The sequence below is a fragment of the Platalea leucorodia genome (assembly GCF_965183815.1).
Source record: "Platalea leucorodia genome assembly, chromosome: 2".
NCBI classification, from domain to species: Eukaryota; Metazoa; Chordata; class Aves; order Pelecaniformes; family Threskiornithidae; genus Platalea; species Platalea leucorodia.
The window spans coordinates 79,247,713-79,267,200 of record NC_138824.1 but is presented as its reverse complement, the minus strand read 5'-3'; the positions used below and the strand labels follow the sequence as shown (position 1 = coordinate 79,267,200).

The 19,488-nt window shown below is 36.2% G+C and overlaps 1 protein-coding gene across 1 annotated transcript in view; it reads left to right on the top strand.

The window, feature by feature from the left end:
• The window catches only part of ANOS1 (anosmin 1), a gene marked incomplete at both ends in the record, with an annotated part of 145,799 nt that overhangs the window by 114,109 nt on the left and 12,202 nt on the right, over positions 1-19,488 (top strand). Inside the window, 2 exons of the mRNA XM_082305051.1 lie at positions 744-891; positions 5,786-5,938. Of these exons, the coding sequence (XP_082161177.1) occupies positions 744-891; positions 5,786-5,938 (301 nt within the window). The remainder of the gene's footprint in view (positions 1-743; positions 892-5,785; positions 5,939-19,488) is intronic.

Sequence of the window (19,488 nt, the reverse complement as noted above, 5' to 3'; positions counted from 1 at the left end):
CGTTTTTATAAATACCTTTAAAAAAAGTTAGAAATGTAAGAATACTGAGAAGCCTTGGCTCTTTGCAATATCATGGGACTTGCCTTAATTTATGGATTATTGACCAGAGAATGGTAATCCTACTCTGGTGTTTCCCCATTTAAGACAATTCCATGACAATGGAAACTGTATTTTTTTCTTTTTTTTCCATTCTATAGTGGAAAAGTGTTCTTACCAATGAGGGGGTATTTTTGTTTGTGTGGATTTTTTTTTTTTATTTTTGTTCTTAACAGTTGAAACAAATAGAAAATATTGACAAATGTACTGAATGTTGGATTTTAGCTGTCTTCAGACTGACTGTCTCTAGAAAAGGTTTTCAATTGCTTTGCTAACAGAGAAATTGTGGAATAAAAAGTTTAAATTTATTTGGTTGAAATAATTTTGGCATAAGAAAAAAACTTGTTATATGTAAAAAAAACCCCTTTAGTTTTGACCTAAATGGTAGGTGTCTGTATTTGCCAAGTAATTGCCAAAATTATGTAAACATCAAGAAGGTTAGTATTTTAAAAAACATACAGAAAAACAGAGTCCAATAAAATATATTTTTAAAGAAAGGAATTTTTTCTCTGTTGAAATTTATACATGAGTTTTCTTTTCTAATTTCAAAAGAGTAGTGTGCCTAAGATAATAGGCCTGCATTTAATAAGGGTCTGTGTATCAGTAATACTATAACTACTTTGTGTATTTATTCTTCTCTATTATAGGCCCAAAATTATGTGGTCCTGGAGGGACTCCAACCCAACAGCAACTACAATGTAGAACTGCAGGCGGTAACACGTTGGGGTCAGATACGCCTAAAAAGTGCTAAGGTTTCTCTCCATTTTAGCACGACTCAGGACACCAGGAATAAGAGTGAGTAATTGTATTCAAACACCTGAATGGTTTCTCTATTCTTTATCTGGAATTTGAATGTTTTACGTAATGATTTCTCAAATTAAAAAAAATAATTTTCTTAAAGCTTTCCGTTTTGTATCATAGTGATCCTGTCTCAGTGAAGCTGAGTAAACTTTTAATGTTAAATTTCTTATCTAAAAATTGGTGACAATTTTTGCCTAATTCTTTATCTTAGATCCTACACAACTGAAATAAACAAATGCAACGAAAATGGAAGCATTTGGATGGCTGTGGTGGTAATATTTTTTAAATGCAATACAGGTGTAAATACTTACTGTATTTGTCAGTGGCTGGAATAAAAGCATTTCTGTGTCTTTGTCTTAACTGGACAGTTTTAACTTGCAATGCTTTTAAAAATCCTGACTATTTTGAGTAGCCCATTAATTCACATTCTTGGACCACACAAATATGTATCGACTATGAACTGATAAAAAACATCAGCTCTTCTATTAGGGAATCTAAAATGTTCCATTCCTGACAAACAATGAATTCTCAAGAAATTATTGCACACATAGGACCCACATTCAAATTAGAATCTTGAGATCTTTAGATATCAGCTTATTTCTTGTTAAGATCTTCTTTAAAACCTCATGTGCTAAGTAATATAATTAAAAAGCATATCTGAATCTGAAAGTAAACCACGATTCTTAGTCTTAGTTAAATGCTATTTGTATAATTACAATACAATACCAAGTTACTGCCCCAACTGCTGATATATCTGATTAACCAGTACAGAAAAATTATGATAATAAAATGTTAAAAAATATGATTTTAAATATCCTGTCCTGACTCCCATTTCATTTTCCATCCACTTACATTATTTTTTTTAAAGTATACTCAAAGTTTAAACTTTACTTGTTGCCATTTTCATAACATAACTGTAATTACTCTTACCCTAACTAATCAGTTGCTATTGTTTCTGGACCCTTCTGCAAGCATAGTCAGTTTGGATATATATAAAATATTTTAAAGTAGTTGTTAGCTATGACAGACCTTCATATCTACAGTTGCTTCCCATTTTAATGTACTAAGAAGATAAAATAGACCTAAAGATCCTTCTTTTTCCCATACTAAGCTCATTTTTGCTACTTTTTGGTCCATCTTAAGAGACAGCAGAGGGCCAAGTTTTCATCTCTTCAATACACTGAGTCTTTGCTTGAAATCTGTACCAGAATATGAGCTTGAATCTCCACAGTGCATACGTAAGGCAAGTTTAGGTTAAATCCTCAGTGAAGCCCAATGTAAGTGAATATAAGAGTTCTGCCCTTTCCATACTGGCACCCCTAGATTGTACCTGTGCTTTCTGTCATCCCCTAGAAAAGTGACCTAGTTTGCAGGATTGTGCATGATATCAAAAGCTTCTTTGAGTTACCACATTTGATTTTCCTTTCTTTTCTATATGTACACAGTAGATGTAATAGAAGAAAAATGACAGCAGGAACCGGGTGTTTAATTCCAGTACACTCAGCCACTGAGCTCAACTAGAAGTGTATCATTGCTGTTTATGAGAGATGTTCTCATTTTGCGGAGTAATTTCCTAAGAATTTTTTGTCGGTTTTACTTCTTTTTTTTGTTTGGTTGGTTTTTTTTTTGTTTTTTTTTCCCTGCAAAGAACATTTTTCTAGATAAACAAGCAAAAGTTTCCTTTTCTTTTACACACCCCTCTCCCGGTCTTCTTGTCTCTTCTGATTAGAAGTTTCTGTGAAGTTCTGCATCTCAGTGCTAAACTTTAAGGTGTTCATTTTTCAGGCCAATCATCTTGACTGGCATTTCACCAGATTACATCACAGCTCTGAGAAAGAACATGTAACTGATTTTACTTTACATCAGGTCACAGGAGAAGGCTGGTGCCTGGATTTCACCTGAGGCTGAGCTGTGTCCTAGTAACTGGGATGAAATTCTAGGTGCTGTTATAAACGCTTAGCCAAAGTGACATTGGGCAAGCTGTTGAATTTCTGTCTCTCATTGTACTATGAGATAGCTTTATAAACTTTCCCCTCTTAGGAGCAGAGATAATCAATCAATTGATGTTTGTCAGGCTTTATTCCTAGTCCTGGCATTAAGTCAGATCATCATAGTCTTTAAACATGATAATAGATAAAGACTTTCTGTATAACAAAAACCCTCTAACCTGAAGCTGAGTAATTCATATTGGACTGGGTTGGTTTTGGTACCATTCTATACTTACTGTGAGAAACCCTTTCCGCTGGTGGTGCTGTATCAACTCCCCATGGTCTCACTAATGGTCTGTCTCTCATGGCCTATATCACTAAGGGGTATGTGTTGGGAGAGGAAGATTTTTCTTTCACTTTTCACTCTCCAAAGCATTGTGTTTTTCAGAATCTGATGCAGATCACATCTGCATCACAGTCCTCTAACAAATGGAGTTCATTTACCCTATGCCTCACACATGACTTTGGTGGTTTCATCATTTTCTGTCCACTCCAGTGGCACCTCTTTCCTATCATCATCACAGCTAGATTTAAATTCCTTCCACAATTTTTCTTGGATAATCTGCCCTCTACTTGATTGTTTTACCTCAGAAAACAGTCCATCAGTAATTTCTGTGAATGTCTGCTATCTGCTAATGTCTAATTAGTACAGACTTTCTAATGGCTTGTGCTTTATGTCACTTTACTGTGGTGACCTTTTTGGACTAAAGGTTCATTAATTGTTGTATTGTTTTTTAAACGAGATTAATACTATACTAAGGGCAGCATTTTTATTGTCTCATATACTTCAAGTATTTGACTGTTATGTTCAAGTTATGAACAGCCATTTAGTTAATGAGCAGTATTTTCTTTTTAACTGCAAATCAGTGCCTGCAAGAACTAAACCACATATTTGTTTCACAGTAGAGTCCTTCAATAATAAGTTTATAGACAAATCTGAGCATCCTTTCTGTTAAAACCATGAAGTAAAGGATTCAAGATTCATTGAGCCTAAACCACTGATATCACACATTTTAGTGGATAGAGCACTCTGCTGAGAAGTGTATTTGGGTCTTTTTGGACATTTTTTTAAAATGGCTAAATTATAGCTTACATAAGAAAAGCAAATAAAAACTACTCCTGGGGGAGATGCAAATTCATCTTCTGCATCTCACTGAAGTTAGTTAGGTACAGAGCTAGTCCTGCTTGAGGTACTTCTGAGAATACTCAGAAGCAGATGGAGAAATATGAAAAAGAAAAAAATATTGCCTGAAATATTATCTAGGACATGACATTCACGCCCCCTCTTTATTTGGGGACTTCCATGGCCTTTGGGAAGTTCCAGAAGCAACATGCCAATTTTGCTGAAGTCCCACTGTCAGTTGCTCTGCTCTCTGTGGAATTAAGCTCTGTTTTTTTAGGTGTCTGTTCCTATTGTCAGAATAGAGAGTAGTCCATAACCCGCTGAAGTAATTTAGTCCTACAGACCTCTGTGAGCTTTGACCCTGGCCCTCTGGCGTTGTATTCCCTCACACTCAGAAATATATTGCCTCACCATATTTGTATGCTTCACTTCTGGGAAATGCAGCAAGACTCTCTCTCTTGATCTTTATATAGAAATATTTTAAATTGGTGTCCTGGTTTTTCTGGAATTGGAGCAGACAGAGAACAACAAAGCGGAGATTTAGTAAAATTAAACTACTTTTTAAGTTGAGATATACCTAATAGATTTAAGTTCATACTCCTCTCTATCACTTTTTCATTTCATTTTAAGTAGTATAAACATTATGGTTACCTTGAGAAAGAATTTGCTTAAGTTTGGTAGTTTTACTGTAATTTAAAACAAGCAAAGAAAATGTAAAATTGTATGAGATTAAGGAAAGGATTGACAAAGTAAAATTTGGCCAAAAAGCAAGTGGGTTTCAGCTGAACCGACATATAGAGCACAATGTTCAATTTTACGTTACTCATGGTAATTATTGAAACCTCAGTCTTTCCCTCTTTCTCTCGAATATGTAGTTAATAATTTGCCACTTCCTAATTATTAGAATCTTTACTTTTCATTTAGGTGTATTATTGAATTAAATACAGCTTTTTTGTTAATCTAATCCAAATACTGTAACTGATATATTTTCAAGTGTGCAATGAAAATGCAGTTTGAATCAGCATTGCTGCCTTTTCAACTGAAAATATCTAGAAATACTGTCAGCCCTGCTAAATGTTGATGAACTGTTGCCAAACGAAATGCTTGATGAAGGACGTCCCATGTAGCTTGTTGGAAGCTTGGCACATAACACCAAGGGAATTGCTGAAAGTTAATTCTGCTCTTGCAATGTTTTCCTAAGCATTCACTGTTCACTGTTGGAAACAGGAAAGTGGGCAAGACAGATCTTTAATCTGACCAGAGTGTTCTTATATAGCATACCAAAGGACTATATTTACTTTGATGTAATAACCACATGTGGCACTCTGTGGGTTACACTCAATGCCATCTTTGGGTTTTGTGTATATTCAAACACTGCACAAATATAAAGACCATGAATGATTATACAGAACTACTGCTAGATACTATGTCTGTTTAAAAACTCAGTGTGTTAACATTTCTTGTTCTTGGGGATATAAATACACTCCCTTTCCTTATTATTCTTTTGAAAATTTACAGAGCATTTTCATATTAAAGTATATTTATCTTTTTCTCTCTCTGTCCAAAATATTTTTTTGACTGAATTTCAAACAACTAATATGCTTTTCAACCATTATGGACAGTTTGTCCCGTATATTATTTTCATTTAGGTAAGATACTGAAATAAGATAATTTGTATTAAAGATAGTATTATTTTCTGAATATCAGCACTGTTAACATAGTCATTATACAGCACTGTACTTAAATAAATAATTCCTGATTGTTCTGTGTATTGCAGAGGAACAGACATCTTCTGCTGGGAAACCACAGAAAGGACTGGTAGATCCTTACCCAACATTTCAAAGAAGAAAAACCACTCGTTTTCTTAAAATTGGAACTCCTTTCTATCAGGACAATCAACTGCAGGTCAAAGTCTACTGGAAGAAGACAGGTTTGTCAAATTTTTATTTTACTATTTTTTCTGAGAAGGAACTCTCATCAACTGCCTCAGAGTTGTAGAACATTGATATAATATGATGAACCTTATACAATCATTCAAAGTTAAATCCTACAGCCATCCTTCCTTCCCTTCACCTTCACGTTAGAGTGAAACATTGCCTCTCCTCTTTGTGTTATGGATGTGTAAATGTCTGGCAGAGCAAAATGACGTGAATCAGCTATCCAAAAATTATAGTCAGTCATTTTGGGACACTGAATCTTCCCAGAGCTGAGATATTTTTTAGTTTGGTGGAAATTGCTTCTGTAAAGTTTTAAATAGGGAAGAGAATGTGGCCTTATGTTCAACAGAGCTTTTATGGCTATGAATGTTGTCTCCCTGGAGTGTGGTCAGAGGGTCTGAAGCACATACAGTTCCCAGGAGGATTTTCTGCTTATGCTACTGCAGTATCACTTGTTGCACTTTGTCAGTTGAGAAATGAGTCAGGAAATGAGGGTGTATGGAAATCACGCAGTGGTGTCAAAAAAACTAAACTGTAGTTTGAACCACAACATTTAGAGTTGTATTGGCTCACGTTAAGGCCACAATAGGCTTTACGTCAAACTTTATCAGTCACCTTGAATTAGAAGAGGATGAATAGTTGGCCACAACCACTGGAAAAATCTTTAAGTTTTTTTTTTTTTCTAGGCTGAATGCACCCTTCTGTTTTTCAGAAAAATCTAACAACAATTTTACATTTAAGTTTTCCAGTCTAAAGGAAAATGCCATAAATTTTAAGTCTCTAATCAGATTCAGAAATCGAAAAAGGGATTTTCCTTCCCTCTAGGTGCATATAGGTTGTTACACATTGCTCCAGCTTAGCCATAACAAGTTCATGTGCTGTTATTTGAAAATGTGCTAACACTGTTAGTGTTTTAATTTGGAGCAATCTACATGTGTAGCAGTAGCACATGTATAAAATCCATTCAATTTTTGTGTTTGAAATAAAGGGCTACACAATGGATAACGACCTTCTGGAATTTTTCAAAGAATTTTAGAAATATTTAAGTTCTTTTGGGTTCAGGTGTATGCAGCACCGCCCTGAAAGGGGAAAGGCTATATAGCCGTTCAATTATGCTACGTAACATAAGAATATGTCACACTGGATGGTGTGGATTGTGAGCGGTATCTTTTGCTTCTTAAAAAGTGCCTGCCTGTTTGAATGGTTACCTTTCTAGCCCTACTATATCAAATACTTTCAAATCAAACGCTTATTCCTCCATAAAATCTGCAAGCTTTGGCTCAGCCTGAATACATGCACATTAGGCATTGGAACAGACTGCCCAGGGAAGTGGTACAATCACAGTCCCTGGAAGTATTCAGAAAGCGTGTGGATGTGGTGCTTAGGGACATGGTTTAGAGGTGGACCAGGCAGTTAGGTTAACATATTGGACTCGATGATTTCAGAGGTCCTTTCCAACCTTAACAATTCTATGATTGTATGGTTCTATGATTTTAAAGGATTGCTGCTATCTTGGCTATGCTAGTTTTCCTTTTTCTAGCTTTCCCTATTATATTTCATTTTTGCCTAAATTCATGGAAAGCTGGAATAATTTGAAGTTTAAATAAAAGTTGAGGCATTTTTAATTGTGAATACTAAGTTCACCTAACAATATGCTTTTGGTTATCCAAAATGAGATTTATATATTCTGAGCTTAGGACTGATCACCTTAAGCTTTAGCCTTCTGGAAGTGAGAGGTCAACTCATTGTCCAAGCTCCTTTTATAGTTAAAAAAGAAAAGCAGGTGATTTCTGAAGCAATTCATCCCACACAGCAGCCGAATCTTTCTCTGGAGGTGCCTCTCTTCCTTACTGAGTACCGAAGGGAACCTAGACAACTCATCTGTAGAAGGCTTAGAGATGCCTAACATCTCTCTGTGAGCTGAGGTTCAATTCTGAGCAGTTTGAACTAAAAAAATTGAGGAACAAGATTCAAAGATGAGGATGTCTCCCACAGATGTTAGGCCAGGTTGTGCAACTTGCAGTCTACAGACAAGATTCAGCCCAGTGGAACAATCGATCCAGCTGCAGCCCTTTTCCTGCCAGCCTGTTTCCAGAAGAAAGATTATGTGTCCTATGAGCAAAATGCCAGCGCCTCTAGTGAAATTCACCTTACAAGTAGTTTTCCAAATTCACTGTTATAGTTAATGCAGGAAAAATCATGACCAGTACAGCAAGATTCATTTTGTTCTAAAGTAGATATCTTGAACTAGGTGTCCACTAATTATAATGGTAACTTGCATATCAAGTTTATAGGTAGATGTTACACTGTAGTTACTTAAATGTTGACATCTAAATCTGGAGCTGAATCCCACACCCTGTTACATACATGGAAGTAATATTTGTAGTAAAAGTTATAAATGCCTATAAAAAGAAATAAGTTAGCATTCTCATAGTGGCTGAGACGAGGTAAATAAGATTAAATGAAGTCAGAAAATATTTTATAGCTTGGAAATAACAGTGTTTGGACATGGTGTAATCTCCACAATTGGAATCTTCAAAGACAGATATGGCACAGATCTGTTAGAAATGACATGGATTTACATATTGTCACCTTGTGCCAGGGATGGACCAGTTGAGTTCCTGAGTTGCTGTTCAGCTGACTTATCTTTTGTGAATCTATGTAGATCCAGTTATACAAGGGGGAGACCCAGAGATCCATTTTGGTCACATGGTGGAAGCAAACTGTCACATGCACTAGGGTGTTTAGGTGTATGCCCCAGCCACACAGTGGAAGTTGCCTTCATTTTTCTCACATAATGAACAGTGATAGCAAAGGTGTGTGAAGAGGGGCAGAATGTGGCAGTTTGTCACACTTATTTTTTCTTTTCTTTTTTAAAAAGAAAATATCTGTGTTCTGAGTGACAGCATATGCAGTAACTCAGCAGGAGCCATTGCATCATGTGGAACTGAAATATAGCCCGTTACCTGCTCCTGAGAGGCTAGCAGCTTCTTTAAGCTCTTACAGGAGTTTGGAGGTTATGTAGTACATGGATGAGGTACTGACTGTAAATTTACTAGTGACAATTTACTGCAGAGCAAGTCTTTTACACCGTGCAAGGAACACAGCAGGAGAAGCATATTGGCTGTGTCTTGTCTTTATGAAAGACAGCAGTTACTGGAGCCAGCTGCGTTGGGAAGTGTACCCACACATCTTTCTCCTTTATGAACTGCACTGTCTCAAGTCGTGTTTAGGGAGTTGTAGGAGGTATAAGAGTGCAGCAACTATAATAGAAAATACTGGGAGACAATTTACCTCAGCCTACCTTATGGCCTAGCGTCTAGGCTATTTTCATTGCAGATAGGCAATCAGAGTTTAAGTTCTTCCTGACAGGGAATTGACCTCTTTGTCTTCTACATGGTGTGTGAAAACAGGAGTCCCTGTTGATTGCTCTAATGTTCTCATTATTTTGTAGTTTTCTATTAAAAAAATGCTTTTTTTGGTACAGGAACACAGCCATTCTGTAGTCCTAAATTAGGATGTGTGACTTTAAAACAAATCAAAATTAAGAAAATATCATGAAACCATGTGAAATAAGTATATTGATAATGGTAAGAGTTTCCATGAAATATAAAATAATTCAAGAAATACGAATCTCAAGCTTGAATATATTGGACATTTGTAAATTAAGCAAAATTTCAATTGGTTGTAGCAATCTTTGCTTTGTCTGGTTTGATTTTCAAAGTTTTTTGTACTTTCTGTGATGGACTTCATGGTCCTAACAAGAGATGGTTGCAGTGGTGATGAAATGAAATAAATGTGTTATTTAGATTTTGGATTTTTTTAAGATGAAGACATTTAAACCAATATGATATGTTGATATAGAGTGTCTTTTAGCTGGAATAAAAACTTTAACAACTACTAAAACAGCAGTCTTTCACTTTGTAAGAATGTTACTCATTTTCTGTAGTAATAGCTGCTCGGAAATTTTTGTTGTATTCCTGAATTCAGTGGCTCTACCATTCTACTTAGACCTGAGATTATTATTTTTTTTTTAATTCTGTCCAAAACCAAGGTGGCTCTATAGAGGAGTTTTGTACTGCCTCCCAACACTGTAGCATCACAGCACACCACAGATTACAGAAACAAACAGAAGTGAAGACTTGTGTGGATTTCTTGCAGTCTCAGACCACTTAAGAAACACAAATGTATTCCTAAGGTTGTTTTAGATGATTGCTTGATTTTCATTGGTGCCTTTGTTAGCTAAGAAATTGTTTTGCTTTTGAATTTGAACCATTTTACTCTCTCTAAAAAGGAAAAAATAGAACAGAATCATAGAATAATTTAAATGAATTGGAAGGGACCTCTGGAGGTCAGCTGGTCCAACCATCTGCTCAAAGTAGAACTCTGAAGTTAAATCAAGTTGTTCAGTCCTATCTGTAAGGCCCTATAACAGATGCTGTTATTGTTTTCTGAATGACAGGAAATTTATCCTTTATGAATATCAGGCTGCAGAGGCCACCTAGCAGTTTATTGCAATGTACCTTAGAATTTCCAGAATATATAGTGGTGTCTCTTGACATTCAAAGATAGTTCTTCCATTACTACAGAGACGGCATATTCCTCAGTGTCATTTGCAGATGTGCCTCTAGGAAGCCAGTGAAAGACCACAATGATGACATCAGGGCTGAAACTCTTGATTTTATATCATTCCTCTGAATAGAATTCATCAGACCTCTACCCTGTGCAACAACTGCAATAGAGGGGGTGTTGCAAACTATTACTGAACTGGCTTTATTATACAGTAAAGAAGTGATTGCTTATCAGTACTCAGAAACTGAACACAGTATTTGAATTAAAGTCTGAGTAAGTGGATGGAAGATCCTATTTCCATATATATGCACCATAATGTGCCACAGTTTTGTATCAGGAAAGACTTATTTAGGCCTGTTCTTCAAGTGTCATTTCTTAAGTACCATTAGCTTCAGTAAGCATGAGGCATGAATGGAATGTAGGATCTGGACTTTACATTAAAATAAATCTCGTTCTGAAGTAATCTTTCAGTTTGAATGCTTCAGTATGATGGCAATAATAACTTTATTTCAGGATGTATGCTAGCAAAAATAACTCCACGCTTCAAGCAGTACAAGGTGCTTAGCAAATGCACGTAATTTTGCTAGACAGGGTCATCACAAAAGCATATTGTAATTATATGAATACAATAGCTTCTTTCTGAAAGAAGAAAATGTCTTTCACTTGCTGCCTCTGACTTAGGCCTGGGATTAGAGAAACACAGTACATTCCTTAAACAGCATGAATCCCACTTTTGTAAATGAAAAGAAGAACTTGCTTGTGGCCAGATTTTTTGGCCATCTTGACTGTATGAAATTAGAAATTATGTGCTATTTATGTCAAATAGTGGAATCAGCTTAAACAAATAACTTTTAACTCCTTGGTGCTGGAGTCAGAGAGTACCATCCATTACTAAGAATGAATGCACTCTGAACCCCCTACTTAAAAGTATTAGCTACTTAGAATAATTAGGATCCTCAGTATCTTGTGTATTAGTCAAGACTGAAAGTGTGAAAATAAAAAGATCCTTATGTTTCCTCTGTTCCTCAATGGTTTGGCAACTAGAGAGCTGAGGTTCTGGACTTCAGCTGAAAAACCTTCAAGTTGCTGCAAACTTGTGTATCTTCAGGGTATAAAAATAAGATATTTCCCATAGATGATAGGAGGAAAAAAAAATTCTTTATGAGCTGACTGCATCAATTCTCATCACTTGCTGCAGTAATTATAATATATGAAAATATTAGAATGTAATTTAGCATGATGATTTCTTTCCAAAGCAACATGTCACAATAATATTTTCTAATCCAGTACTCTGCCTTCACTACTGTTTTCTTAGTGCCTGTTATTTAAGTATAATGTAACTCTCCTTGCTCAGGTAAAGTTTTAGTTTCCTTCACTTTTCTTTGAATGAAGTCTATGAGCATTTATGTCCCCTGTTTAAATTAAACATTTAAAGTACTTCTAGATATTTAAAATCAATATATCTGCCCCTTGGTTTTGCTTAAAAAGACAAATATTTAAAATGCATTAAGACTTGGCGTCAGGCTTCTTTCTTTCTTTTTCCGGTAAATGCTAAAGCAGAAAAAAAAAGCACACTTAAGCAGGGAGAGGCAAAGAATCCTCCATTGTCTGATAAATCAACCAAACAAGAATAATGAATTAAATTACAGGGAAGAATAAAATGCAAGGCGAGGCAAAGCAAACAGAAAGCTGCCATGAATGCTTTTAAAACCAGATCTTAGGAAAACAAAATTAACTTTCACTTAGTTCAGGGAGATAAATGAAGTGACTGTATGTGCTGACTCTCTGTTTGTAATAAGGTATTTCATATGGCAGGTTTTAAAATAATTGAAAGCTTTCCCTGTGTTATCCTATGGTCCTTTCTCATGGAACTAGTGCCATTGAAGGTAATGAAACCCTTCAATGCCAGCTGGAGTTTCTAGTTCTTATTGTAAAGAATTCAGCAGTAGTTACTTAACACTAAGGAATTATTTAGTTTGCTACTAACTATTGCACTAGGAAGATCAGTGTTTGAGCAGCTGGCCATTTTCTAATTGTAGATATTTAAGCAGAAAAATATTTTTACTTGAAGGTATCACTGTGGTCCAGATGATAGTTCTTTCAACAAGACCTCCCTGTTAATTATAGTGAAGTATACACCGATGTATTTCCCTCAGATTTCTATGCAAATACAGAGACATTGGCTCAGCAGAGGCTCATTGTGTGGGTTCACATAACATGCATTTGTATATAGGGATTTAGTTAGTAAAGCTGGCCCCAAGCACAGGAATCTTTGACGTGATCAACTCTCTAGAAATTCACCAGTAGACGTTCAATAATTTTGCTTTTCCACGTGTGCTACAGCTGACTGAGACGCCTGTATCCTATGGGCTTCCCCTGCAGCCTGCCTGGGGAGGTAGGTAATGCTGTCAGCTTTAACTGTTGTGGGAAATTATTCCAGAGTTAAAAGAATATCCTGTCAGAAGTATCCTGTGTGTGATTCCTAGTCCTCCATAACTTTGTCTTACATAGTCCCAATGTAGTTCCAGGAATAAAATTTTTGTTATCCCATTGCTGTTTTTTAAGATGTCTTTGCCTTTTTGCTGCCTGGAGACACTGAAAAGGGGAGCATCTGACCATCTCCAGTTGTATTTTATAAAATGACTACAGGACTTGGACTATTTGGTTTATGTCCAAATGTGACATGATGACAATACTTAAAATGTTACTGGTGGGAGTCATGAAAAACATCAATAATACAATTTGGTAGAGCAGATAGATAGTGTGCAACTTCTCAAATGGTATGCAATTGATTAGTGGGACAAATCGTAAAGTTTTAAAATCACATTTACAACAGGGGCAACCGCAGTGGCATCTCCCCTGCAAATGGGCGATATTGGGGAGTCTTTTCAAGGGCACAGTTTACTGCATTTCTTCATGTTTCCACAGGAACAACAGAAAGTCATTACTGAATGCCTCTCACTCGCTTCGAAACCTCTTTGCCTTTCAGCCTAGGTGGTTAAAGCTTTAGGTATGAGAGACTTAAGGGCAAGTCTGTCCGGCGATTAGTCCCAGGAACGTAGTTGGAACTGATTCAAAGTCTGCCAGGAAATCAAATATCAGAAGCCAAATCAGGACTACCTGCTGTGGTCCCAGAGCTCAGACAGCACAGAATGATTTTGCTTAGCAGACACCCACTGATGTCTGCTGAAGGCAGATTGTGGCTGTACTGGACTGGTTTGGTCCAGAACATTCATCAAAGTAGTTCTAACACTTTGTATCGTTGATGCACTTATTGCTTCATTTTAAAATTTACATAGCATATGCTGTTCACAAGCCCTCAGTATGACCTGAATCGTACTCCAGAACACCTTTAATAATTGTGAAACTCTATTTAATTTGACTTAATTTATGCATTTAAAAGAAGTCTTTTTATTCTTAAACTTAATAAATGAATACAAATTTAAGCTTGATTTCTTTTGAACTTACATTAAAAGATCAAATAGAAATGTAATTGTAAATTACCTGGTCCATGAGTGCAGTCCAAAGATAGACCATCATTATGTAGGATGAGTACCTGCGGTCAGACTGCAGATACACATTCAATACCGCATTGCGAAATCATTTATCAAGACTTAACTCACTTCAAGGCATTGAAAAAATTAACTGGCCAACTAATAAATAAACTCTTACCTGATTTTTAATTCTTCAGGAAAAAATATATTTTCAAAACCACCATCTTTATGTTCCTTCAATAATATCTGTCCACCCAGTGCACAGTTTTCTACATTTCTTATTACTTCTTGAGTATTACCACAACCTATAAAGTTAATTATTTTAACTACATATACAGAAATTTATATATATGCATATACATATATATATAGTGACACTATATATAGTGTCTATATATATATATATATATATAGTGTCACTAAGATTGTCAATGGCACTGTCTGTTGTTAGGAAGTCTGAATAACTGAGGGATAAAATGGCAAGCTTTTTAACCATCCAATTCTTCCCCTCCTTTCCCCAAACTGTATCGCTATGTCACATTCAGTCAAAGCTTTGTCTCATATGCTTACACTATCATACCTGGAGCAATCCTACAGTTCCTACTGTGAGTGAAAAGACACTGAGGTACCGCAGTTTAGCAAGATACCTTTCATCAGCTGTGGGGAAATAACCGCTCATGAGTGTTCTCTTAGCCTGCCTATGTTCTGAAGTAAAATATTTAGCTTATGATTCAGGGAAGGTTAAACTATCAGCAGCGGAGTCATCATGCTCATGGTGAAGGTGGTTTAAACTAATGAGTGTCCTCTGATAAATTGGGTCAATTTTCCTCCACATACCTCTTTTTAACCTGTATTGTTTAATTAGCCTAGTTTATAAGGTGGCCATAAAACTAGTTGCATAAACACTACAGACAGGGAAGGAAACTGGACTATTTGCATGAGTAGCTAGAGTTGGAGGGAAAGACACCAAAACAGGGTATCTGAAACTGAAATTATTATCTAAAGATGTCAAATGTATGCAGCTGGTGAATAATAAGTTCTTCAACACCAGTTGCTTTTTACTCCTGTGACCATAAACTGAATATAGAAATATCCATAGTAGTCTAGACCAAAGGTCCATCCCACCAGGTATTCTGTTCTTGTCAGCAGCCAAAAGCAAATCCAAAGGAACATAAGAATAAGGCAAGTGTGTAATGATACTTCTGCAGATTATTGTCCTAGCTTCAGACAACTTCTAGTCCATGTGATTTCCTGAGCCCAATGTGATTTCATTGTATTTAGTCACTTATGATGCATTTCTCTTCCATGATAACATCCAGTGTCCCATTAGGGTCACATAAATTTGGGGCATCTGAAACACCCTGGGTTATGGGGTTCCAGAGTTTTAAGTGCTTGTTCTATGAAGAAACACATTTTTTATTTGTTTTGAAGCCACTTCTTCTAGCTTCATTTAAATACTAATTCTTACATTGGAGACACAGAAAACCGTCAAGCTCTGTTCACCCTGTCTGTACGCACATAATTTTATAGATATTTAACCTGTTTTCACTCTGTTCGTTTTCTCGTAGATTCAGTAGTCTTTAACTGCAGATTTAGAAACTGCATATTAATGCCATTAACTTTACGAATAACAGTTCAGCACAACAACATCCTGATATGGCATGCCATGATGCATACCATGAAAGTCCAGTTTTGGAACTTGATGGAGCATTGTACATGCTTGCAAACCCACCCATACAGCTTTTGCATAGGGTATGAGAGAGAAGGGAGTAGCAGGTGCGTCTCTGCATCTCCTCCCACTGGGGAGTTAAGGGTAAGCTGGGTCTGTATCTTGACTTTGGAATTGGGAAGGACTCCCAGATTACCTACTGTCAATATAGCCTCCCCACCTAAATTGATGTCCAGATTTGTCAAAGTTACACAGAAGGCTAAAGTTAATGATAGAGTACCTAGTGACATTTTCAATAGATGTATAACCATAGCGAGCCTTGGACTTGTTTGTTTGGTTTTTTTTTCTTTCTCATTAAATTCAGGTTTTGGATGCTTAGATACCTTTGAAAATCTGTCTATGAGGGAGTAATGTAGGAAGCTTCTATTCAGGCTACAAGCAGCTATTGTGAGACTTGGAGTTTACAAGAGGCATATTTCCTTGTAATAGAAAACCAGAATGAGATACTGTTGAACTCACTTTGTATGGGAGGTTGTGTGTGGGAAAAGGAGTGAGGGTAGAGCTAATCCATCTTAGAGATGATCCCAAACTTAAATCCCTCAATATAAACATCTTTAAACCTTGAGGCTTCCTAGGTCTAGATATGGACAGAAATACTGTGGCTCAGGCCTGTCTTTAAATTACACACTAATTATTAATATCATTTTTGGAAAGGCTTATCATTGTATTATACAAAGAATGTGTTCTATAGAAAGAAAGTTTGTTTTAAATGGCATAATTTGAGAAACAAAATCTTTGTGATTTAAATGATACTGCTTATATTCCATGTAAGAGCAGGAAGAAGTATAGTTTGCCTCATTAGGAAGTGTTTATTGAATGACATTGAAATGTCAACTGAGGGTTTTGGTGTTTATTTTAATCATACTGCTTGAATAGGTGATTATTAAAAAGTTCATTTTCTCAGAGGCATCATGAATACCATGAATTTCATAACCAAACATTTGACAGTTTGGTTTTTTTTTTTTTTTTCTTTTTTTATACCACTGGGTGAATCAATGTACAGGCAGCTAAAGACCCAGAGCTGTTTTAATTTCATTTTTTTAAAAGAACTTGCCTAAAATGCCTGAGACAGAAAACACTGACAACACAGTTTTTACAGGGAAAAGAGGAATGCACAGAGGCTCACAATGCATTAGCGCATCAATGCAGCATTTTATCATTAGCTGAAGGTAAATTGTGTTTACCTATGTATCCTAAGACTGATAACTCACTTTGCATTTACTGAACTGCCATAAGTAAAATAACACTTGTTATTCTATCTTTATTTCTTACCCTATCATTAACTTCAGATTTCAAATATTGGCAAGAAACGCCATGAATCAGAGAGGCATAGAATGACTGGTGAACTAATATGTGAAGAAATAAATAGGCGTTATGATCAAGTACTGACTGAGATCATGTTTTTCTTCTCTGCAGTATGCTGAAGTATTCCTTCTCAAACTGTTCTTCAGTCATGCTTTTATTACAATGCAATAAATACCATGTGGATCACATTAGACTAATCGTGTCTTCAAAACTGAAGCAACTAGTAGTAAATAACACTGCTTCGTCTATTCACTTGGATTTTGCCCATATTTAAGTTTTCCCTGCATATTTTTCAGGATCTCTCTACCAACCGAGTTTTAGCAGAAAAAGTGTTTATGGAAACTTGCATATTGTAGAACTCTGTGTTGGCATGGAGAAGAAGGGTGGCCTGATAAACAGATGAACGCAAGCCTGAGAGAGCAGAAGACACTTCATTATGTTCTATCCCAACTATTTGCAAAATAGTTCTTGGTGTGAACATACAGGCAGGTTATGCTGCAGAGCAAACACTGCTGCTAATCCTTCTGCAATCCAGAATGGTGGGTTGGAAGCAGTGCTGTGTTGCATTAGATCTGCGGTTGTAAAGGTGTATCAGGGCTTGCATACTGGGAGAAGATAGGGCAAGAACATTTCTTCAGGAAGCCTTTGACTTGTACACCTCTTTGGGCACTTCAGAGGTGCTAAAATGTTTTTCTTTATGCAAGGGATCATAAATTTCACCATTTACCATTGTTACTTTTACATTCACCATAGCACAGCTTCACCATTCAATACAATGAGATAAATAATTTTTGTCCTGCATGGTGTGTTTTTTGACACAGGATTTACACAGAGCTTCCCAAAATCATACTATAACTTTGCTGTAGAAACAATTAATCAAGCTTGTAGATACCGAGACATGCACTTCATGTGCCCTGAGCAGATTCTGCCTTGTGCTGTGATATTAAATATAAAACCTTTACCCCTTGCTATAGCCTATTTTTAGAGCAGTAATGCTGCAAGACACATGATCCAGAAAGGAAATTAAGTAATTTTGCTATATTTCCTTCTTCCTATTAGTGTAAGACAATCAAAGACATGTTCAAGACTGTCTTTTAACTATAGTTTGTATGGTCATTAGTGTCTTGATCTTCGTGGGTACTAAACTTTCTGGCCTGATCCATTAGCTACTCCTAACAATTGAAGTCAACACGACTGTTCATATGCTTAAGTGCTTTGTTGAATCAGGGCCAGAGTGCTCAGAAGCTTGTAAGATCAACCCCCCAATATGAGAAGAAAAACAAAAACCATGTGGCCAGTCACAAATAATCATTGCAGTTTGCTGTATGAAATATCAGGTTTAACAATATATAATAAATCCAAAGGTTTAGCTACATGCAGAACAAATTCTTTCAGTAATTTTCTTTCTGAATAGCTTCACAGAAATTTCAGTCTCCTTATGTCATTCTGCTTGAAGAAAGGTTAGGTTTTTTTATGCTGCCAGGTAAAGGTTTTCACATGTCTTATTTTATAATCTTTACTTTTTTTACCATATTTTATTCTAATGGAAAAATCTATCAGACACTGCTTGATAAGTACTTCAAATCCTGTCACGATACAGAAATCAGCTTGATGTTACTGTGTTTATTGATGCCAGACATTTTTATTGTAATTAAACCTTAATTTGAGCTGCTGTTGTTGAACATGTCTGCTCTGAAATCTTGTTTTCCAGCAAATCCCATTTGATTTTTCTTTGTAGTAAGTGTTTGTAATTTGTGCCTGCATAATAGTGCTGTCACAGCTGGCATTAATTGGCATTTTTATAACAAATTGTAGAGACCCATCATCCAAAAACCACCCATCGAACAGAATAATATACAACTCTAGAGCTGAAATACTTTTATGGCAGAGACCATTATCATTATCACCACTTGACAGTGGTGGAAGTGGTAAGGAGCCATGAAGTGCTTTGCCTAAAGACCTCCAGCAAACCAGCAGCAGAACCAGTCCCAGTTCCCAAAACAGTCTGCTGCAGTTTTCTTGCCGTGGATCATAGGAATACAAAGAAATACATACCTCTTAAGTCTGTTTACCTGGTCTCCTGGAGTGATAGTAGATTGTTGTCATATTGGTGGTGTTGGGTTGTGTGAACAAACTTCACTGCTGTTCCTGCCTATGCTATGCCAGTTTTCTAGCTACAAGGCAGACTTCATGATTGTCAAGTTGGAACCCTTCTGCAACAATAAATGTAATATAAAGCAGAAAAAAATATTTGAGGCAAAGAAAGGAGCTGTCTGCGGTGACATGGTAGAAAAAAAGAAACCACATTAGATGAAATTATTCATATGGCTGGCAGTAATGGAAATGTACAGCAGAACAGAAACATGGAAAGCGTTGGCAAAGATGAGGAAAAGAAATTACTTTTTCATTTAGTTTATTTTCAATAAACTGTAGAACTATTTAA